A 20611-nucleotide genomic window follows, 5' to 3' on the forward strand; every position below is an offset into this window, starting at 1 on the left:
TTTTCGCGTTGCGTCGACGAATCGACCGCGCTGCGTTGTCAGCAGGGACGCGGTGATTGGGATATGGCTGGCTGGCTCGGTTCGGTTCGCTTTTTTGGGCTGATTTTTTGGGGGGGAGAGGATCTGGTGGATTCCTTTCTGTGAAGGGTGGAAGGGTGGGTACCTGAGTGATCGTGATGAGAGCGGGTGCCTGCTATAAAGCTGGATGCGGGCGTCTGCCTTGATGTTGTCGTCGGCTCTATCCTTGATCTCTCTCAATTGTCTTCCGTCGCTCTCCTCCTCCTCTTCTGTTGCTTTTGGACGATTCCGATTGCCGGGTTCTCTGTTTTACGGTCACGGTTCACTCCCGGTCATCTGTCCCATCCTCCAGCATCGCCTCCCCGGTCCAAGACGACCGAGCAAAATCAACTCTACAAACTCAAAGATCAATCAAACTCCACCTAACTCCCCTCCAACCTGCACTCAACCAATCTTCCACTACTCGCTCGGCTCAAACAAACAACGACCTCGTCTCGCCAAACCACCACAACCTCTCCACTCCTCAAACCCACCCACCTCTCCACCAACCAACAAACCAATACAACGCAAAAATGAGCACCACCAGCCCCTCCTGCTGGCTCCTACACCAAGACCGCTTCTTCCAACCGGGCCAATACATGGGGCAGCCGGCCGCCGAGATTCTATCCAAAGCCGTGGCCATTGCGCCGAGCCTCAGCTTCTCTTCTAGTCAACACCACCGACGTCGCCATAGCTACCATCCAAGCACTCTCGCGGGCTCCCGGGATCAGGGTGAGGATGGGTTGGAGAAGAAGGAGGAGCAGGAAGGGAGGGAGGAGTGTGGTGGAGAGGCTACCACTGCTACCACTACCGCTGAGCGCGCCGATGTTGGAGGCCAGGTGCATGGGATTGGTGCGAGCGGTGGCCATGGTCATGGCCATGGCCATCATCACCGCCGCGGCGTCTCGGCCAGCCTGAGGGGCTTTTTCAGACATGGCCCCAGGTACGGCGGCGCGGCGTGGATTGAACTGGAGTAGCCCACTGTGTCATGTGTTTGGCGTTGGAAGCCGGGCGAGGAGCTTCTCGCCGGTCCTGTATTTGTCTTGTTTGTCCCCCTCTGCTTTTTAGATCGGCTTGCTTCGAGTCAATGATACCCCTTTGGATTTTTGTGAGTGTTTTTGGTGTTTGTTTGTTTGTGGAGATGGAGGTGTGAGATGTGCATTGGTCTGGATTGGATCGTGTGGTTGTTCAGCTGTTACTTTTTGGTTCTGGTTTGGTTGTTCAATCTTCTGGCCACTTGCTTGCCTGGGGGGGTTCTGTCTGACAGGTCCTCCTAGTTTCTCACCCCTACACGTCCCTAACCAACACTCCTTTGCTCATCATCCATCATATCTCGCCTGCCTCGTACTTTCATCACCTACTCCAACCCTCCCCTCTTCCATCCTACGCGTCCCTCCGCACATCTACCAAGCAGATCGGCACGCACCCTCAGCACCTCCCCTCTTGCTCATCACATCACACATCATGTTAGTCGTCGACACCAGACCGTCGACCCGCTTGACCCGCTCGCTCTCATGCAACCACTCTCCACGCACGCACGCACGCCTGCGGACGGACCCGCGCAATCTACCGCCGTGGCCGACTTCGGATCCGATGACGGCACTACCTACTCCCGGGAATGCCTGCTGGTAGTTCGTCGGTGCTCATGCGTCTTGCCGGTTGCTGCGTCGCACTGCATGTGCATGTGGAGTGTTTGTGACGGAGAATTGGATGAGCAAGGTGACGGGATACAGGTGCGTTGGTGGGTGATCTTGCTGCGCAACTTTGTCTAGATGGTCTGTGGGATTGCCAATTGCCATGGGCTGGGGTGTGGCGTGGAGAGTCGGTGGTGTGGGGAGAGAGGGGAGAGAGAGCATCTTCAGAGAAGCATCGATGGCACTCATGGTGCAGGCCGCATCGTTTCGTCCCCCGTCATCCCTTCCTGCTCTTCGACCTCCCATCTCTCACACGGATTTGGTTACCTATGTGCTTGCTGTCATCGACTTCCACTTCCACCTACTCTCTTACCATACTACATGCAGTACTTGAAGGAAACGACCCAAGCCATCTTGACTCCTTGAATCATTCCGTTCACCAGGTAAGCCATTCGCAAGTAACGCATGCTGCGCACCCATGATGAATGGATCACACGTCTTTAGCCCACCGACTACGGCAGTAGCATGAGGCGAGCAAGATCTTGTTGGCTGATGGTGCTTTTTTGGGATCGAAGTGGCTTGGATGATGTCCGGACAGTTGACGGATGGACTGAAGTTCACATTTTGTCTCCCGGATATTTTCGAGATTTTAGACGGGGCAGGCACTCCGCACTCTGCGAGGAATTCCTGTTTTCCCAAAGGAATCAGCTGCATGTGGAAAGCTCGAGATTTCATATCATGTAATGACTGGATATACCATAAACGCCCGACACCAAGAATCCTCTCAAGCGCCTATTTCAAAGCCTCGACAAAGACTTCTCTCATGCCCTTCAAGAAGGTAGACAGCTCTCTGTTCTCGTTCAACCTCTCCAGCACCCTCTCCACCTCTTCCGTCTCAACCTTGGGCCGCAGATGCGTGATGCGGTACTCCCTGCTCCCCATGTCCAACTCGAACCACGCCTCTTTCTCCCAGTCCATTTCATCGATGTGGGTGTAGACAAACTTGAGCCGGTCGTCCATGCCCGCGCCCTCGATGCGCATGCACAGGTAGCTCTCCCAAAAGTCGAGCTCCGGCTCGTTGAAGCGGGCCTGAGTGTCGAGGTATCGTGTGTGCTTGTTTTGCGCCTCGCGCTTGGCGGCAATCTGTTTCTGGACGTCGGCAATCTGGGACTTGAGCAGGTCGCGGCGCGAGGTCTGTTCGTCGCGGCGCGCATTCAGGTTGGTGATGGAGTTGTGCATTTCCGCCTTCTCTTGCGATTCTTTTGCGAGCGTCTGTTGGTGCGTCTGGCCCTTGAGCGTCAAGATTTCGATGTCGCGCTGCTTCTGCCTTTCGTCCTCTGCGCAGTGTTAGCATCGGCTGTCTGGGTATGCGATGGGCTTCGGACCTTGCAGCTCGGCGATGCTCAGGCGGAACTGGTTGCGCTCCTCCAACACCCTCTTCCGGCCCTTCTCGATAAAGTCATCGAAGCGTGCGGTGAAGGTGTTCATGCGCTGCCGAAGGTCGTCGAATCCAAAGTTGATGCTTGGCAAGGAATCGGCCATCGAAGGCGCATCGGCGGAGAAGGGTACGCGCATGGCGCTGGTAGACAAAGACGGCTCAAAAGTAGCGGCGGCCATGTTGGTAGCGTGATGGCAGGTGGTGATGCTGGTTTTGCTGGTTCAAAGGTTGATGTTTTGGAGAAGTTGGACGGTTGACGACCGTTGTTTACTTTGCAACCTAATGTGGACTAGCGTCGGCGGTAAAGCGGTAGCTCCGCATCAGGCCCTCGAACAAAAAAGTTGTCGCAGTCCCACCCCAACACCTGCACCGACGCGCCGAGCCACGCCAACATTTTCCTGTCGAACATTCATATTCACTCGAGTCGCCGAGATCCAACATTACAACCCCTCGCTTATGAAATCGTGTTATTCGCTCGGAGATGATTGCGCTGGGTTGCGACCAGCCGCGCCCCGTCCTCGAGCCGGATGACTGATCGCTCCATCAACGACCTCCACTACGGCCACCTCGGTTTTCCCAGCTACGATGTAGACAATCACCAGTGGAACTTCACACGACTACCAGGCCAGAGAAAAGAGCTGCGCCCCTTGGGAGAACCGGAGATTTCAGTCAAGGACTCCGGCGCAGAGCAAGTTGAGCAGGACACCACCACCATCGACGTCTTCCGAAATCGACACTTTACAGGATGGCATCCAGATTTTTGGATGAACAAAGACATTTTGTCTCGCGATGCACAAGTCTCTCGAGCGGTTGGCACCGTGTCGGCCAAGTACGACCCTCTGCGCGGAGACTTGTTGGCCTATGGAAAGGCTAGAGACACCCACAACAAGGGCTCAAGAGCAACCCTCAATTTCGTCGCACTACCTGGTGGAAGGGCAGGTGAAGCTCTCCGCCTCATCAGAACTGTTCAAGAACGTCATGGTTGGCGCTCTGACAAGAGCATCTACGTCAGCGCGCCCGGACTGGACAGCGGAGATACTGGTTGGTGGTGCGGCGACGGAGCCCCCATTCTGCAAGTTGTAGCTGCTGCGCCCATGAGTGAAGAAGTCGAAACCTATTTGGCGGCCAGGACTGCTCGGTCGGTGCACCTTTTTCGTCCGCTGTTCCATCGCAAAACGGTTCCCGCGTCCCAAGTAACGAACTCCCACTCATCTTTTCCACCCTCACGGATGGAGGCCAAGCCCCTTGTAAATTTCACGCTCAAGCCAAACGAATCTGCATACGCCGACTTTGCGTTCAACCCCTGGTACCAGCGGCAATTTGCGACTTTAAATCAAGAAGGTGCCTGGACTATTTGGGACCTCGAGGGCAGACAGGCTACCAAGTATCGCTACAAGACCATCCCCTCCTTCTCTGGTCGCCTTGAGAGCATTGAAGAAAACTTTGAGCAAGACGAAGACCAACACGGTCACTACGACCATTGGGGCCGCATCATCTGGGTCAAGGACGTCAGCACCGTCGCCGTATGCAACAGAAGGAACATTGTCGTCTCAGATTTCCGGGGACATTCCGCACGCCTCAGCGCTTCAACCCTCAGGCTTGATAAGACGACCTGGATTCTTGACATACGACGCGATCCTCTTGACAATGGTCGAATGCTCGTTCTGACGGCATCCCACGTGTTGGTCATCCAAGTCCCCAACCTGGAAGATGCAGACCCTGAGAAGAGCACCAATGCCGTTGTCCTACTTGCTTGGAGACATTTTCGCGATATCGAGGACACCACTCTCCAAATCACTTCGGTTGCTCATGACGAAGGTATGTTTGTCGCCAAGAAGGGAAGAAAATGCGTTGACACTTCTAGAATGCATCATACTGCTTCGCTCTCTCAAAGACGATGTCGTCACATCTGTGCGATATACGAGAAATGAAGATTCCGACTCTACCTTAATATCTTGCTCCGATTTGACTGAGCTCAACGTTGGGCTAAAAGACGGCCACACATCGACATCTGGGCCTGCACTAGGAATCCACGTCCTCCCTCTCGAGTATAGTTCGAACTCGCGCGCACTCGTTTCCGGCCCTGGCCATGGCTACCGCAAGCATGGCGTCCAAATTTTCCGAATGTGGTTTCTCTCGGCCAAGATGGAAATCTACAAGCAATTCGGTTTTGTCTGGGACCCCGAATATGATCAGTCGAAATCTCCGTGGAAGACGGCGCCCGTCATCGAAAGCCTGTCTTGGAGCAAGAAGCATGCTCATCAAAGCTCTGCTGTTGTTAAGGACAACTTCGTCGTACCCGATGGGTATGCGAGCGATGATGAATTTGCAACTCCTCCTTGGATGAACGGAAAAAGATATCGTCGCAAAGCCAAACAACCTCTGCCCAGCGAGGTTTCCGACCCTTGGACCGTGAACAATACTCGCGTTTGCCGGAATCTGGTCGATTCAGCCAAGGAGCCAGCTGAGGACATCACCGCGGTTGCCAGCAGCCTGAGAGAAAACTTGACCACCGAACCTGACGCCGAAACTCACCACAACAATACACTAATGCACCTCGCCGGCCCCGTCGGTGTCGATGACATCGACGAAGCCTCTTTGGCATTTGCGGGGCTCCTCCAATCCTTCTCTTCGGAAAATGTTGAGGAAAACGCGCTGAAGATCAATGTTCTCAAATGTGCTCACGTTCAATTAGGCCAAGAAGGCCAGGAAGAGGCTCCCCTGCTTCCATCCATTTCGGCAACATATGAGAATATTATTCAGACGTGGTTATCGAATCTCCCTCAAGACACGCCTGCGCGCATTCGTTTGACAAACGAAAGACTGGCCCGGCAAGTTGCGGCACAACTATGCTTTTCGGCCACCACGATACGCATCAAGGAGCCAGAACCTCAAACCGAAGAGGCAGAAGTCGCAGGAGACAGCCAGGGGGCCGGGTTCGAAACGCCACTCAAGTCGCAGAGTCAAGGTCTCGCTTTTGGGTCGCAGGGATTCTTTCCCAGTAGCCTTCCTGGATCGCAACCGGGCTCATCACAGTCTTACGCCCATGGCAACTTCCCGACGCCCTCGGCCACTCCGTCTCTTGTGTCTGGAACAACATTCTCTTCCGGAGTCTCTTCGCTGAGTGACGGCGCAATGTCGCGGCTGAGGCAGTACACCACATTCAGCAAGCAGCAACCGGCATTGAACCGCCAAATGACCCGGATGCTCTCGCACTGGACTCCTGGAGCGGATCCTTCCATGTACAATTACTCGGCAACCAAGCGTGCTGACGAGCATGCGGCTGCCATGGACGATGAGAGCCTGACCCAGAAGGACCGTGAGAGGCTGCACAAAAAGGCCATGAGACATCTCAAGAGACAGAGACGTGAGACGGCAGCGCATCTGGCGCAATCACAACAGGCGCAGACCCCAATGTTGGTCCACCAACAGCCCCGCAGCTCTCCCGGTCTGGCGAGCGCCCCCAGGCCCAACTTGATGAGCAGCCAGTTCGTGAGCAGCCAAGCCACTCCATCTCAGTTTCCAAGTACACAAGTCGAGCGGGGCACCCATGGTGGTCGGCCGAAGAAGAAGGTTAAGCGGAGGATGGAGGGTTTCTGAGATTCATGCGCATTACAGCACGAGATACCCACCCTTGTTTCATTTTCATCAGCGGGCTTGGAGTTTCGTGGGAGCATCTTCTAATCTCTGGAGGCATCATGGGATTCTGTTTTTCTTGTATGTACAAGTCGAGAAGCTGTCTATAGCGGTTATGATGATGATAAGATAAGATTCAACCATGGTGCCAACAACTCACGTGCTCTGTATGACTGTGGCGTCCGGGATTTGGTGATCGATAAGCGCTGCCGAGGTCCGGAACTCTACGACCGCGTCACTACATACAACAGCTGTGCTTCCAGCAACTTCTACCCCATCATCTCCTCACCCCACGAAAGAACCGTGCTCGGTCCTACTTCAGGCCCGTCGATCGCGACTCCTCACGTCCTCTAATTCTACCCCATTTCACCTGCGCAAAACAACGACGTCACGATTAAATGGCCGGCGCAAACGCTCCGAAGTCGCGCGTGCTTCCCATTATACCATTGGCGGCGCCCTCGGTCCTCTTCCCAAACACCTCGCTGACCCTGCCCATCGTCAACCGCGCCGACATTGCCTCTCTGCTTGCGCACATCTACAGTCGCGCGACCAACACCAAATCCGACGCTCCGGTTACCATTGGCTGCGTCCCGCTGACTTCGCCGCTGTTGAGCCGCGATGGCAAGAGGTTGATCGATTCGAAGAAGAGGGGAAACAAGGATGTGTTGGCAAACCAAAAGGAACCCGTCCATGCAACCAAGGATGACTTGTATGCGCATGGAGTGCTAGCCAAGGTGTCGGGTGTGCAGGGCAGAGGGCAAGGCGATCTGAGCCTAGTGGTGGAAGGTATCAGCAGGTTCAAGATTAAGGAAGTAATTCAAGAACGGCCGTACTTTGAGGCAGAGCTGGCGTACATGGAAGATGAGGGTGCGTTTGTGTCTCCCACCGTCAGTGTCAAGCGGCACGGTTCTAACTGTCAGCAGTTGATACCGCGGATCCCGCTCTGATCAAGCTCTTTGCGGAGCTGAAGCAACTCTCGCGAGAGTATCTGGCCTTGGTCAGACTGTCCTCGATTCTCCCTGGAATGAACTTGAACATGACGCCCATCCTGGCTCGACGATTGGAGCTCTCGATCGCAAGAAAGGGCATCGAAGAGGCCGGCGTCCTCGCCGACACCATGGCCGCAACCGCCTCGGAGTGTCCTCGCGAGGACAAGCTCCTCGTTCTGTCGACACTCTCTGTCAAGGCGCGCGTGCAACGAGTCATCGAGATCGTGCAGCGCGAGATTCAAAACATCCAGGGGAACAGTCGCATGATTACCCTCGCGACAAACAAAAATGCCATAGATCCAGAGAAGATGGGAATACTGAACAGAGCAGGCCGCATCCGGATGCCATCCTCGATGTCCGGATCAAACGGCTTCCCCGGGTTTCCAGGATTTCCGGGGTCCGGCAACGGAAACCAAGAAGAGGCCAGCGAGCTCGACGAGCTGAAGAAGCGACTTGAGGATGCAAAGCTCACGCCTGAGGCAGACAAGGTCGCCAAGCGTGAGCTTGCCAGACTGAACAAGATGAACCCCGCGCAGACCGAGTATCAGGTTTGCAGAAATTATCTCGAAAACCTCTCAGAGATTCCGTGGACAAAGATCACCGAGGACAAGCTGGATGCCCAGACCGTGACGAGGGCGAGGAAGCAACTGGATGACGATCACCATGGGCTTGAGAAAATTAAAAAGCGGCTGTTGGAGTATCTGGCCGTCTTGAAGCTCAAGAAGTCTGTCAATGAGGGTTTGGCGGCTCAAATCAAGAAGTTGTCCGATGTCCCAGAACAAGAGGACAAATCGAAAGAGATGGATGTCGAAGCGAGCGACGAAAAGGCGGAAAAGCCAGCTGCGGAAGTCGATCCGGCAGAGAAGGAGCGCCGCCGAGAGCAGGAGTTGCGTCTTCTTGAAAAGAAACGGATGGTTGACAAGTCGCCCATCCTTTTGCTCGTCGGCCCCCCGGGAACTGGAAAAACAAGTTTGGCCAAGTCAGTCGCTACTGCTCTGGGACGCAAGTTCCACCGCATCTCTCTCGGTGGTGTACGTGACGAAGCCGAGATTCGTGGGCACAGGAGAACCTACGTTGCCGCGATGCCGGGTCTCATTGTGCAAGGATTGAAGAAGGTCGGCGTAGCAAATCCCGTCTTCCTTCTCGATGAGATTGACAAGGTTGGACACGCAAATCACAATGGTGACCCTTCGGCTGCCATGCTCGAAGTTCTCGACCCGGAGCAGAATCACACTTTTACCGACCACTACATCAACATCCCCATCGATTTGAGCAAAGTCCTCTTCATTGCAACGGCAAACTCTTTGGATACGATTCCTCCTCCTCTGCTCGACAGAATGGAGACGATTCAGCTGTCTGGCTACACCACGTTGGAGAAGCGCCACATTGCGATGCAGCACTTGCTCCCCAAGCAGGTTATGACCAACGGGCTTCAATCTGACCAAGTTCTTCTTCCCGAGGAAGTCATTGACAAGGTCATCACATCATACACGCGCGAGTCCGGCGTGCGCAATCTAGAGCGCGAAATTGGCAGCGTGTGCCGCTACAAAGCCGTCGAGTATGCCGAAGCCAGCGACAAGAAGAACCTGCAATCCTACCACCCCGAGGTCCGTCTCGAAGATCTTGAGGCAATCCTTGGAATCGAGACATTCAGCGAGGAGCTTGCAGAGCAGACGTCGCGGCCTGGGGTCGTCACAGGGCTGGTAGCCTACAGCACCGGTGGTCAAGGTAGCATCCTATTCATCGAGGTTGCCGACATGCCTGGGACTGGGCGCGTGCAGCTTACCGGCAAGCTTGGTGATGTGCTGAAGGAGTCTGTCGAGGTGGCTTTGACGTGGGTCAAGGCACACGCATACGACCTTGGTCTCACAGCCGACCCGACCGAGGACATCATGAAGGCACGGAGCATCCACGTTCACTGCCCAGCCGGCGCCATCCCCAAAGACGGGCCCTCTGCTGGCCTTGCACACACCATTGCCCTCATCTCGCTCTTTGCTGGAAAGGCCGTGCCGCCGCGCCTTGCCATGACCGGAGAAGTCAGTCTGCGCGGCAGAGTACTGCCCGTAGGTGGCATCAAGGAGAAGTTGATTGGAGCGTTGCGAGCTGGCGTTGAAGTCGTACTCTTGCCCGAAGGCAACAGGAAGGACGCAAAGGACTTGCCCGAGGAGGTGAAGCAAGGCTTGAAGATTGAGCACGTCAGTCACATCTGGGAGGCCATGAGGCACGTCTGGCCGGATGCGAGATGGCCTGGAGAGAAGGGCTGGGTCGGTCTGGAGAGCAGATTGTAAGGCAGTTGGCTCTTCTCTCGTTTCGTGCAAGCGGCTATGGCGTTGATTCTAGGGAATTTGTGTGTAGCTTTTCTAGCGTGGAGCATGAACAATTTGACTCGGGATTCTGTTTGCCTGCTTGAGAAGGTGCTGGTGCTCACGATATCTGACAACCCAGGAAAGCACGAATAACTAGCGGCTCTTCGTCCATGCATCAAACTCCAAATCCCATACCGCCAACATGCCAAATCTCCAAACCGATCTGTTGGACGAGCAAACGATCCAATCACCCCGCAGCAGGGCTCTTCGGAAGTTTACGCCACGGCCGAGCTCCCAAGCTCCCCTATCCCAGCAACACCACACACGATGATATCACAGAGATAAGATAACAACCGCATCGTCGACCCTCCACCCCCAAATAACACGCAACGCAACAGTCATCGATCGCTGCAAGACACGCGCCTTCACCAGGAGAATCCCGGACTCAATGTTGCTCGCCCTGACTAGCAGAAGAGCTGCCGCACGTTGCCAATCTTGGCCGTCTCTTGCCATTACCTCAACCATTGCTGGCTGAGGCGCCTATCTTATCATGGAGGTACTCGTTGTCTCTCTTCTCCGGCTGCTCTTTCTGCCTGTCACTTTGCCTCGGGCAGTGAATAGGTTCATTAAATTGCCGGTACCGCAAGGCTGCGCTAGGCGGTCGTAGTCAGTTCGGAGGCGGACCTGTCGGCCAATCAGCGGCCCCGGATTGCCCAACTGCACACCTTGATAAGACGTCCCTCGGATGCTCTTCTGCGTAACACGACGCCGACAATGTCTACGAAGCAATTTGAATCAATCCGTTGAAGCAGTGACGAGTCCATTCACACTGATCACTCAGTTTGAACATCATCGATCCAATTCACGCTGACGAAGTGCACTCCACGTTGTAGATTTGTGTTTGGATGCTTATCTCTGCAGTAAACCAACAGCGAACCCCCTTCGGCTTCTGCTTTGCCTGTGCTAACTGCTTTGGGCAAGTATTTCCCGCTACGCTTCGTGCAAGCCGGAAGAACCCAGTCCTCCAGTGGGTGTGCAGATGGGGAGCCACGCGAGCAAAGCATCTTCGCTGCGTCCACGAGCCTCTGTCCTGCAGCCCAGATGGTGGGACTGTGAAGAAAGATGGAAAAGAAAACTTGACATGACAACATGGTTGGGAAAGTTGACAGAGGGCACCGCTAATGAGGTCTTATCTGCCAAACCCAAAACACAACCGCGTCCGCCAGAACCCTTCCTCTGACACTTATCAACGGGGGGCCAGCCTGACTGCCAGTCAGCCAGCGCGCGCCGGCGAACAAGCTCGTCTCTGCCAAAAATACTTTGTACATACGCCGCCACCATCCATACATCCCACGTCGCTAACCCGAGCACGTTCCCTTTCCCCGTCCATCCACGTCCCATCCCTCCGGCCACAAGCTCCCTCCCCTAGTTCCTCCCCACGCGCCCAGTTCTTGGCCTCCGCCGCCCATCGCGATGCCCACGCTCTTTTCGGCCCTCATCCCCGATTCCCGGCCCCAATCTTTCTGCTTCTCTTGCCAATTGTCAAACGTGCGGAAAATCGTGGAGAAGGAGAGCGTTTGGGCTGTGCTGCTTATCGCTTGCGTGCCAACAGGCATGGCGTCCGAGACAAGCTTCACAACCAGACCTGTTGCGAGTACGGATCACAGTCACCACCCAATGGCCTTGCCAGAGCCAAGACTACTGCGGACATGCGCTGCCCCTGCTCGGCTGTCCGCTGCTGGCAATAATGCTCCTACCGTTCGCTAAAAGGTAGCGGCCGCGGCACGCAGCGCTGGCCCCGCGCCTACTTGCCTACCCAGGGTCGACTGCCGTGCCGAAGGATTCGATGAATCGGCTTGTCTTGACTCTTGCTCGCTGCTGGCCCTCTGCCTTTGGTAAGCTTGGCTGGGCCCGGCCCAGTCGGAGTGCTGTCGTCTTGTCTGGGCGGAGGTACCGCGGCGGCGGGCTGAGATAAAGGTAATAGAAGGGCCCACTCGCGTGTATGAGCCATGCCGTGCCAGGCCTGTTGGGCAAAGATATAATCTACGTGAGGGCGCTCTCTCTCATCTCTGAGCCGTTTGCTTGCTTTTTCTGATTTTTGCCTCCTACCCATCCACCTTGTGCGTGGTTCGGGCTCCCCTGGTGCCAGCGATTTTTGTGAGCCGTTCTAGCTTGCTTGCTGCTTGACTGGATTGAGGTTGCCAATCATGGCGGACGCCTCCATGTTCACCACCGTAAGTTACACAACGACGGAGCTCAACACCACACGAAACTGACAACCCCTCGCAGCCGGAGTTCAACTCCTCCGAGCCCAAGGGCGGCGACCCGACCTTGGTCGACGTCAATGTCCAGTACACGGGCCTCGAGTTCCACTACATCTGGTTGATGTGCTGCAGCGTCTTCGTCTTCCTCATCATCCCGGGCATCGGTCTGCTCTACGGCGGTCTCGCGCGCCGGAAATCGTCGCTCGCGCTGCTCTTCCAGTCCTTCATGGTCATGGCCGTCACCACTTTCCAGTGGATGTTCTGGGGTTACTCGCTCGCCTACAGCCGCACCGCCGGTCCCTTCATTGGCGACCTCGCCAACTTCGGCCTCATGGATGTCCAGGTTGCGCCTTCACCGGGTTCTGCCCTCATCCCGGAGATTGTGTTCTGCTTGTACCAGCTTCTCTTCTGCGCTTGCACCGTCCAGATCGTGATTGGTGGATCCTTTGAGCGTGGCCGCATCGTTCCGTCCCTGGTATTTGCCTTCCTGTGGGCTACCATTGTCTACTGCCCCATTGCTTGCTGGACCTGGAACTCCAATGGCTGGCTTTACAACCTGCCTTCTCTCGACTTTGCTGGTGGTGGACCTGTCCACATTGCTTCCGGATGGTCGGCGCTTGCATACGCACTTGTCCTTGGAAAGAGACTTCACCGCGGCGAAAAGAGCCACGCGAAGCCGCACAACACGACTCTCGTGTTTCTGGGTAAGTTTCAAGAGCAGACATTTGTTTCAACGTCAGCTAACGTGAGCAGGGACGACGCTTATCTGGATGGGCTGGTTCGGATTCAACGGCGGTTCCGCTCTTAACGGCACCGTCCGCTCCATGTTCGTCTGCTTCAACACCAACACGGCCGCCTGCTTTGGCATCCTCGGCTGGGTCATTGTCGACTACATCAAGCACAAGGGCAAGTTCTCCGTCGTTGGAGCCTGCTCCGGCGCCATCGCCGGTCTGGTTGGAATCACCCCCGCAGCTGGTTTTGTGTCCCTCTGGATCGCCGCCGTCATTGGCTTCCTCACCGGCATGGCTTGCGCGCTTGTGCAAGACGTGGAAAAGTGGCTGCACATTGACGAGGGCATGGACGTGTTCAAACTCCACGGAATCGGCGGAATGATTGGATCTTTCCTTACCGGAATTTTCGGGCAGACTTGGGTCGCCTCCCTCGACGGTCTCGGCACTTCGGGCTCTGGTGCCATGGATGGCGTTGGTGTTCAGGTCGGCAGGCAGCTTGCCGAGATCACCGCCATCTCCGGTTACTCTTTCGCCGTTTCTTGCATCCTGCTCATTGGCTTGAAGTACATTCCTGGCATGCACCTGCGGGTGAGCGAGGAGGCGGAGATGATCGGTCTTGACATCGACCAGTTCTTCGACGAGCAGATTGGCGACTGGACTCTCGTCGAACAGATGCAAATGACGCCCGGAATGTCCCCGCCGCTTGGCAACAGCCAGTCTGGCACTAGCAGCCACCGGAGCGACAAGGAGGATGTTACGAAGACGGCTTGATTTGATGTTTGGTTGTTTTAGACGTAGAATAATGCGTGATACCACTGGAGCTTAGATCGAATATATCCTAATGGCGTTTTGATTCTTCAAACCCCTTACTATCTTCATACCAGAGCTTCGCGTTTGAACTCCTGGGCAAAGGGCTTCAGAGTTGTTGCAGACTGGGACCAGTCTAGATGCTTGAGTCGATCATTGGCTGTGATGATGTACAGCGTCTCCGCTGCGCTGACACGAATCTACGAGATCTTAGTATCCTCCAAAAAGCAGTTTTGGGGCAAAACGACCTTTGGAAAAGGATGAAGCAGCATGCTTGACAGTTTTGTCATTACTTCTGGGCGGATTGCCGGCACGCTTGCGAGCCCTCGATAAGCATCGAGGGCAAGATGCAACTTGGGAATGTTGTTCGACTTGAAGTGCGACTTTTGCACAAGCGATAAAAGATTACGCCACCTGGATGCAACGGATTAGTAACTAGCACCGAGTGGTATCCATGGCACTTACTTGAAATTACTGTCGACTAGGCGCTGTAGGACTTGGACATCAAAGAGGAACGCGACGACGTCCAGCAGTGGCATCAAAGTCCTGTCGTTGGAAAGATTGGCCTTGAATACGTCGAGGAGTCCATTGGCGAAGTGAATCAGTGAAATTTGTTCGCTCTCTACCGGCAGCGACTCCAGCTTCTCGACCAGCGCGACTCGAGAGGCTTGGACTACCGATTCAGATCCCATTCCAGCAGAGCTGGTGTAGCCCTCGATGAGTGCAAGCTTCATTGGCTCTTCCAAATCTAGATCCAATTGTCTGAGTGTTGTAGCAAAGTACTCGGTGGACGAAATTCCAAAAGCTTCGAGTTCAGATTCACTAGGAAAGTTAGCAAAATGTACTTTGCAGACGGCATTCATCGCGTACTTTTCAAAAGCCCCAAAGCCGTTGCGATGCAAGCAGGCGGCGGCTCTTGATCGAACCTTGTCGAGCTTCTCAAGGGAAAGCCTCAGTACTGCAGCGTGCAGTTGACGTTGTTGTTCAAGCCCAGTCGTCAAACCTATTTTCCAGGCTGTTTCCATTGCATTGAGTGCCTCGAGTCGCACGAGAGAGCCAACGTCTCCACGCTCATTGATGGTGTAGTCATTCAGAGCGGTTAGAAGAGCTCCCGCAATCTTGACTTTGAGCCCCTCAGAGTTTGAATCGACCACGCTACCAAATAGCAATTGGAGACTGCGAAGTGAGACAACGCGCGATTCAATCTCGAAAGGAGTTGTACATCGAACCGCAAGAGCTTCGACAGTGCGCGTGCGATCTTCATCGGTCGAGATCGTGGGATAGATAGCACCAAGGGCTACCATGTAGCCTGACGCACGTGCGTTCATTCGCGCAGTGGCTTGATCTAGGTGCGAGAGCCAGCGATCCAGCAGACTTTTGCGGTCGCTTTCAGGAAGGAGAATAGAGACCTCCTTTATCGCCAAAGGAAGGTTTCGAAGAACTGAATCCTCGGATCTACCAAGGCAAAGCGTCAAAGGGGTGAGGGCGGTATCAGCCGTGTAGTTGAAGCTATCCGGCTTAGAATTGGCGTTGCGGGCCAAGGTGGCGATCAAAGCACAAACAGCACTGGCCGTGAACTCGGGTCGGAGAGCAGGAGATGTGAAGGACCTTTCAGGAAGCTCGAGCTGTCCGTCGAGCAAACCCCAGCAATCCATCCCACAGTCCTCCATGGAGTCTGATTGTCCCCGTCGACTGTAAGATTCGTCCAGCAGGGAAGCCAAGCAGAACATCAAGCCGTGCCTTTCTTCGACGTCGCGGACCTGGAGCCGCAGCAGCTGTGTCCTGACTTGGTCAATCATTGTTTTGAGAGTGGCAGATGGCTGGAGAGAGCCAAGGCGGCCAATAGCTTTGGCTGTCGCCAGCCTTGATGCCGAATCCAGAGATCCTACTCCGCGCCATCCAAGCAGGCCATCGAAAAGCGCTTGCCAGTAAATTTGCTGGAAATTGGCGGCCTTGTAACTGACTTCGCACAATGCGCGATCACGGAGGCCAACAGCGTGAAAATCGACCGTTTGAACAAGGGATATGCCATCCTTTACCATGTCGGGGTGTCTTCCGACGAGCTCTTGGAGTGCTGCCGAAGATCCACGCCGAATGTTGCCGGCAGGGTCCAAACATGCTGTAACAAGAAGCTCTATTGCCAGTACTTGGATGATGGACAAGCTTTGATCATGAACTTCGGCGGCCCTGATAGATGTAGTCGGGACGCATTCGAGCTCCTTCGTAGTATAACGCCTAGAGAGTGCCCAGATTCCAAAGCAAGCAGCATCCCGAACATTGGTGCCAATCGATCCGCCAGTCGCAGAGCGTTGCTCAAAATTCAGAGCTAGCAAGAGAGCGTTGAGTATGTCAGATAGTTGGTCGACTGCAGGGGCTCTTCGGTACAGCAGATGTGAAAGAGTAAGCGTTAACCCGTGCCAGCGCAAAGCATTCACCATACTGAGGTTGGGAACTGGTCCTTCCCAGAAAACGTCTTCATTAAGACATCCGAGGATTGCTTCAATGACTTCGGCACCCATTTCGGATGGCAGCTTCATCGCGATGATGCTGAGAGCCTTGCTAGCAGCATAACGAACCGGGCTGTCGCCATCCCCAACAGATTGAAGGAGGAAATCAATCACATCTTCTAGCAAAGCCGACGTGTCTTCCAAGCCATCTGATTGAAGAGAGTGAACGACAATGTTCCGAAACGTCTTGATGACCAACTTTCTCGACACAGCCGAAGACTTGAAAAAGGCAAGGCTGCCCTGGTTAATGATGCTGTCACAGGCGCGATAAATTTTGGAAATATGACTTCCCAACTCATCTTTGTTTGCCGAAGCAACAAGGCCATTGAGAAACGTCAAAACTCCAATGCAACGATGGACACCAGCGAGCTCCTCGGTCGTATTTTCGAAAAACGACAGGGCCCAGTTGACCAGAGAATTGAGTACTCCAAGCTTGCGCATATCCGGCCTGAGAGAAAGTCGCACCAACGCCCCACTGGCGGCAGTGCGCTCTTTGGTGGCACATTCCAAGTGACTGATGCAGATTGGTATGGCTCGGTTCACGACTCCGGGTAAGTTGTCTGGCAATGAAATGCCTGTCCGTGCTTGAGCAGATTCGGCAGGCTGGTGCGAGGAAATCGATTCAAGATCAAATGGCGCCAACATCAAATGAGAAAGCCATAGCAAGGCGACGTATTTTTCCTCCCATTCAAAGGATTGGTTCGTCAGGCCTCGCTCGATGTGGTCAAGGATGGGCTCCAAGTAACGTGGCTCGTTGTTTAGGAATCCCACAATGATCTTCTCCCCGCGAACTTTGCACAGCGTGTACAAGATTCTGGAAATGGCATAAGAGATAGAGACGACCCTTGGTTTTGCAACAGCGTTTGCTGGCAGTCGCAGATGGTCCAGGAAGGCAGACACCAAAGGGGGCACGACAAATTTCAGATGAGCGTCCAGCAGCTGCGGATCCTCTTGAAATGGCTCAATCTGAATGCAAGTCAGTAAAAGTCTCTTATCCAGCGGCGTGTCCCTACCAAAGATGTAATGCGATGGAGCTCAAGCTGCCTGACTGCCCGATGCACTCGTCGATTTCCCGTTTGATCGGTCTTCCAGAGCAGCGCTCCCAGGGATGATTGCAAATCTAAAAGCAGACCAGCCGATGCCCGCTGTAGCTTGATATCTTCATCATCGATGGAATCCATTGCGGTGGTGCGGTATTGGAGCAGGGGTCGATGAAGGAGAGTGGACGGGCTTCCCTGAACGGCATGTGACGTGACGCGCGACGCGGTTCCCTAATTGCGCACAGACGATGAACGCGCTCCGCATCCCGTCACCTCCAACTTTCCTTTCGCAACTCTCCAATCTTGCACTCTTGAACCTCTACTTCTCGCCATGGACCAGTACAAGGAGTATCTGGCCACCAATGTCCTCAACGAAGGGCGACCTGTACTGTAGCTCCCACCAAGTCATGCTGCGGCTTGAGCTTACTCTGTCGCATCGCAGGTCAACTATCGCCTGCTCAGCAGAGCGTTGGGTGTGAATGTGAATCTTGCCAAGCAGTGAGTCTCTTTTGTCGCGATTATACTTTTTGCTGACTCGTCACCTCAGGATGCTCTACGATTTTCACAAAACGCAAAATGCGAAAAAGTCCGGCTCCGTCCATGCGACCTACTTTCTCTCCGGCAGCACACGATTTACTGCGACGACACAAGCAAATGGCATCAACGGCGTCAATCATGACGACGGCGGAATCCCAAGTAGCTCTCCATACCAGAGCTCCTTGCCTGACGCAGATGACGAGCCGGCTCGCCCATCCGTACAAAAAGAGACGTTGATAATGCTTGCGCGGGAGGAGAATCTTGAGGATGCAAAGTCGAGATATGACGAAATCACCTCGATACACATTTACAGCCTGGAGCCTGGTCCCTTGAAGAATCTCGACGTACTCTCCGATTGTAACAGGGAGGTTTGCGAGAAGCTGGCCACAGCTGACGACCCCGTCGCGTTCTTGAGATCATATGGCACCATCTCCAATCCTCATGTCAAGAGGCGCTCTGGCCGAAATCAAGCCAAACCGGTGCGTACGGCGCCGGCAGCGGCCGCAGCCAAACCTACGCCTCGTCCAGCCTTCCCCGCAAAGAACACGGCAAAACCGAAGCCGCAGCAGGAGAGCGATTCGAAGCCTTCCTCCCAATCCAAGCAAAAAGAGAGCGACTCGCAATCGGACGCATCTACAGGACCAGGCAAGAAGAAGGATGCCAAGGTTCCGTCAACGAAACGGGAAACGTCCAATCTTTTTGCCTCATTCTCCAAAGCAAAGCCAAAAAAGGCACCCGCAGCCGAAGCCGCACCACCTGTTGATGAGCCCATGTTGAGTGAGTCCGAAGGCGAAGAGGCCGAAGATGTGATTTCCACGACCAAACCCTCAAAAGCAAAGGACTCTGCAGAAGCTCAAAATGCCAAGGCCGAAGCAGACCAGGAAAAGGAACAACGCGACAAGGCGCTGCGTGACATGATGGACGAATCCGAAGGTATTTTACTCTTATCAAGGTGCTTTTGATCTTTGAATCCTGTGAGCTGACCAATTACAGACGAGCCAATGGAGGATGCTCCTGCTTCAGGCAAAGAGGAGGAGGTACAAGGTGCACCGATCGATGACCAACCTAAGCCCGAAGAGAAGCCAGAAGAGACCATCACCGTCACAGGAGGAAGAAGAAGAGGAAGGCGTCGTGTCATGAAGAAGAAGACTGTAAAAGACGAAGAGGGTTTCCTAGGTAAGTGATCCCTCTTCTACTGAAAACTTGGCAGCTGACCGCCCTTGACAAAGTTACGAAAGAGGAAGCCGTCTGGGAATCATTCTCGGAGGACGAACCAGCGCCCAAGAAGCCCAAGTTGCCCAGTGCAACGTCGAAGGGTAAGAAGGGCGGTGCTAAACAAGGCCAGGGGAACATAATGTCATTTTTCTCGAAAAAATGAGATTCAACAACGCTCCACCATGGACCCTTTCGACTTTAAGACAAGCACCCCGGTCCGCGAACTTGAGAGAGAACTGGCTTCAATATCAGGATATTCGTAAAACAGAGCTTTTATGTGCTGCAAGGCGTGAGTGGCGCATGCCCGGACAGATCTGCCACGCGCGAAACAAGGGGGAGCACGGTAGCACCCGACAGAGGGGTTGCGATGTACCTTAATCGCTTCTCGACCTTTGAAAAGCGAAGGAAAATTATGGATAGAGTCGTGTGCGGAATGTCCATGCTTAGGGTGTAGATCTAGAATCCTGCTGTACGAATGGAATGCTAGTAGCATGGACCGTCCGAATTGCTATATACTTTTGTCAGGAAAGGATGGAGATTCAACAGCCACAATGAAGGCCCTGAAGTACCTCTTCATCATGTAAGTCGCTTGGTTTCACCGCTCTCACAGTCAAGCTAACAGCACTGCTTTGCAGAGGGGACTCGTTTTCATGGACGTACTTCAACCTCAATGGCCCAAAACCCTCGCTGGAAAACCCTCTCGGTAACCCGAATTGGCCCGGTGTCACTACAGCCGGCAATGGGCCAAATTGGGTCGGCCATCTAATCTCAAAATACAATGCAACGGATATTATGACCTACAACTTTGCAGACGGCGGTGCAACGGTGAACTGCAGCCTGGTAGCGCCGCGAATGCCGTATCCTGACAGGGTGCGGTGTGCCAATGATCAAGTGGGTCTCCAAGAATACCATAGGTAGGAATTGGTGTTGACGTGTCTGCGCTAGGTGAAGCAATTCCGCGACGAAATCGCAACCACGCCGCGTCCCGCGCACGCGAACTGGACCTCTGAGAACACGCTCTTCGCCATCTGGGTCGGCCTCAACGATCTGGGCAACGATTGGCACCGCTTCCCGAAGGGCTACGATGAACACGCGTGGCAGAACCAGCTGCTGCACCAGTATCACTACCGACGGGACCTGATGCGCGAGGTTCTCAAGCAGACGTTTGAGCAGGTGGATTTGCTGTACAAGGAGGGCGTCAGAAATTTTGCCTTTTTCACGCTACCTCGTAAGTCCTCTCCTCTTCCACTGCCCATCACATCACCCCTGGAGAGCAAAACGACAAGCGTCAATATCTCACATCTCAGCAGCGCTCCAATTCACGCCCGCCATGCGCGCGCAGTCGGCGGACCCGCTCGGCCGCGACCTCATGCACGCCATCCTGAGCGAGTACAACGCGCTGCTGGCGCGGCGCGTCGCGCGGTACCACTCGGAGACGCGCAAGCTGGGC

The 20611-nt window shown here is 54.5% G+C and overlaps 8 protein-coding genes across 8 annotated transcripts; 5 read left to right on the forward strand and 3 right to left on the reverse strand.

The window, feature by feature from the left end:
- Window positions 1–72: 72 nt before the first annotated feature.
- BKA78DRAFT_138880 (uncharacterized protein) lies at window positions 73–1173 on the forward strand. The gene has a single exon (XM_066882720.1). It carries the CDS (start codon window positions 206–208, stop codon window positions 725–727), a length of 522 nt encoding a protein of 173 aa, XP_066744543.1. The 5' UTR covers window positions 73–205; the 3' UTR covers window positions 728–1173.
- A 1310-nt stretch (window positions 1174–2483) lies between these two features.
- Window positions 2484–3308, reverse strand: BKA78DRAFT_331581 (kinetochore protein Spc25; the record flags this gene model as incomplete). The annotated part of the gene is made up of 2 exons (XM_066889891.1): window positions 2484–3028; window positions 3077–3308. The coding sequence occupies 2 exons, from the start codon at window positions 3306–3308 to the stop codon at window positions 2484–2486; spliced, it is 777 nt and encodes a 258-aa protein (XP_066744544.1).
- A 183-nt stretch (window positions 3309–3491) lies between these two features.
- BKA78DRAFT_314866 (RNA polymerase I-specific transcription initiation factor RRN6-like protein) lies at window positions 3492–6914 on the forward strand. Its single transcript, XM_066888497.1, has 3 exons — window positions 3492–4947; window positions 4994–5568; window positions 5665–6914. Exons 1-3 carry the CDS (start codon window positions 3657–3659, stop codon window positions 6727–6729), a joined length of 2931 nt encoding a protein of 976 aa, XP_066744545.1. The 5' UTR covers window positions 3492–3656; the 3' UTR covers window positions 6730–6914.
- A 92-nt stretch (window positions 6915–7006) lies between these two features.
- Window positions 7007–10220, forward strand: BKA78DRAFT_267384 (Lon protease C-terminal proteolytic domain-containing protein). The gene is made up of 2 exons (XM_066885480.1): window positions 7007–7632; window positions 7689–10220. Exons 1-2 carry the CDS (start codon window positions 7164–7166, stop codon window positions 10040–10042), a joined length of 2823 nt encoding a protein of 940 aa, XP_066744546.1. The 5' UTR covers window positions 7007–7163; the 3' UTR covers window positions 10043–10220.
- Window positions 10221–10996: 776 nt separating this feature from the next.
- Window positions 10997–11774, reverse strand: BKA78DRAFT_314868 (uncharacterized protein). Its single transcript, XM_066888498.1, has one exon. It carries the CDS (start codon window positions 11459–11461, stop codon window positions 11051–11053), a length of 411 nt encoding a protein of 136 aa, XP_066744547.1. The 5' UTR covers window positions 11462–11774; the 3' UTR covers window positions 10997–11050.
- Window positions 11775–12267: 493 nt separating this feature from the next.
- BKA78DRAFT_331583 (methylammonium permease 3) lies at window positions 12268–13826 on the forward strand (the record flags this gene model as incomplete). Its single annotated transcript, XM_066889892.1, has 4 exons — window positions 12268–12294; window positions 12350–13028; window positions 13078–13747; window positions 13769–13826. 4 exons carry the CDS (start codon window positions 12268–12270, stop codon window positions 13824–13826), a joined length of 1434 nt encoding a protein of 477 aa, XP_066744548.1.
- A 104-nt stretch (window positions 13827–13930) lies between these two features.
- Window positions 13931–17550, reverse strand: BKA78DRAFT_251557 (tubulin folding cofactor D C terminal-domain-containing protein; the record flags this gene model as incomplete). Its single annotated transcript, XM_066884664.1, has 5 exons — window positions 13931–14062; window positions 14108–14276; window positions 14328–14684; window positions 14733–17335; window positions 17383–17550. 5 exons carry the CDS (start codon window positions 17548–17550, stop codon window positions 13931–13933), a joined length of 3429 nt encoding a protein of 1142 aa, XP_066744549.1.
- A 70-nt stretch (window positions 17551–17620) lies between these two features.
- Window positions 17621–19488, forward strand: BKA78DRAFT_138915 (DNA polymerase subunit Cdc27). Its single transcript, XM_066882721.1, has 5 exons — window positions 17621–17794; window positions 17852–17907; window positions 17957–18879; window positions 18940–19122; window positions 19176–19488. Exons 1-5 carry the CDS (start codon window positions 17741–17743, stop codon window positions 19322–19324), a joined length of 1365 nt encoding a protein of 454 aa, XP_066744550.1. The 5' UTR covers window positions 17621–17740; the 3' UTR covers window positions 19325–19488.
- Window positions 19489–20611: the final 1123 nt, after the last annotated feature.

The sequence above is a fragment of the Phyllosticta capitalensis genome (genome assembly GCF_038381095.1).
Source record: "Phyllosticta capitalensis strain CBS 128856 chromosome Unknown BKA78scaffold_5, whole genome shotgun sequence".
Classification (NCBI taxonomy): domain Eukaryota; kingdom Fungi; phylum Ascomycota; class Dothideomycetes; order Botryosphaeriales; family Phyllostictaceae; genus Phyllosticta; species Phyllosticta capitalensis.

Coding starts and splice junctions, on each gene's coding strand:
- BKA78DRAFT_138880 (XM_066882720.1), top strand. CDS start 206: ATGCGGGCGTCTGCCTTGATGTTGTCGTCGGCTCTATCCTTGATCTCT.
- BKA78DRAFT_314866 (XM_066888497.1), top strand. CDS start 3,657: ATGACTGATCGCTCCATCAACGACCTCCACTACGGCCACCTCGGTTTT. Junction 4,948..4,993: donor TTCGGTTGCTCATGACGAAG/GTATGTTTGTCG, acceptor TGACACTTCTAG/AATGCATCATACTGCTTCGC. Junction 5,569..5,664: donor ATACTCGCGTTTGCCGGAAT/CTGGTCGATTCA, acceptor GCCGAAACTCAC/CACAACAATACACTAATGCA.
- BKA78DRAFT_267384 (XM_066885480.1), top strand. CDS start 7,164: ATGGCCGGCGCAAACGCTCCGAAGTCGCGCGTGCTTCCCATTATACCA. Junction 7,633..7,688: donor GGCGTACATGGAAGATGAGG/GTGCGTTTGTGT, acceptor AACTGTCAGCAG/TTGATACCGCGGATCCCGCT.
- BKA78DRAFT_314868 (XM_066888498.1), bottom strand. CDS start 11,461: ATGGGACGTGGATGGACGGGGAAAGGGAACGTGCTCGGGTTAGCGACG.
- BKA78DRAFT_138915 (XM_066882721.1), top strand. CDS start 17,741: ATGGACCAGTACAAGGAGTATCTGGCCACCAATGTCCTCAACGAAGGG. Junction 17,908..17,956: donor AATGTGAATCTTGCCAAGCA/GTGAGTCTCTTT, acceptor TCGTCACCTCAG/GATGCTCTACGATTTTCACA. Junction 19,123..19,175: donor AGACGAAGAGGGTTTCCTAG/GTAAGTGATCCC, acceptor CCCTTGACAAAG/TTACGAAAGAGGAAGCCGTC.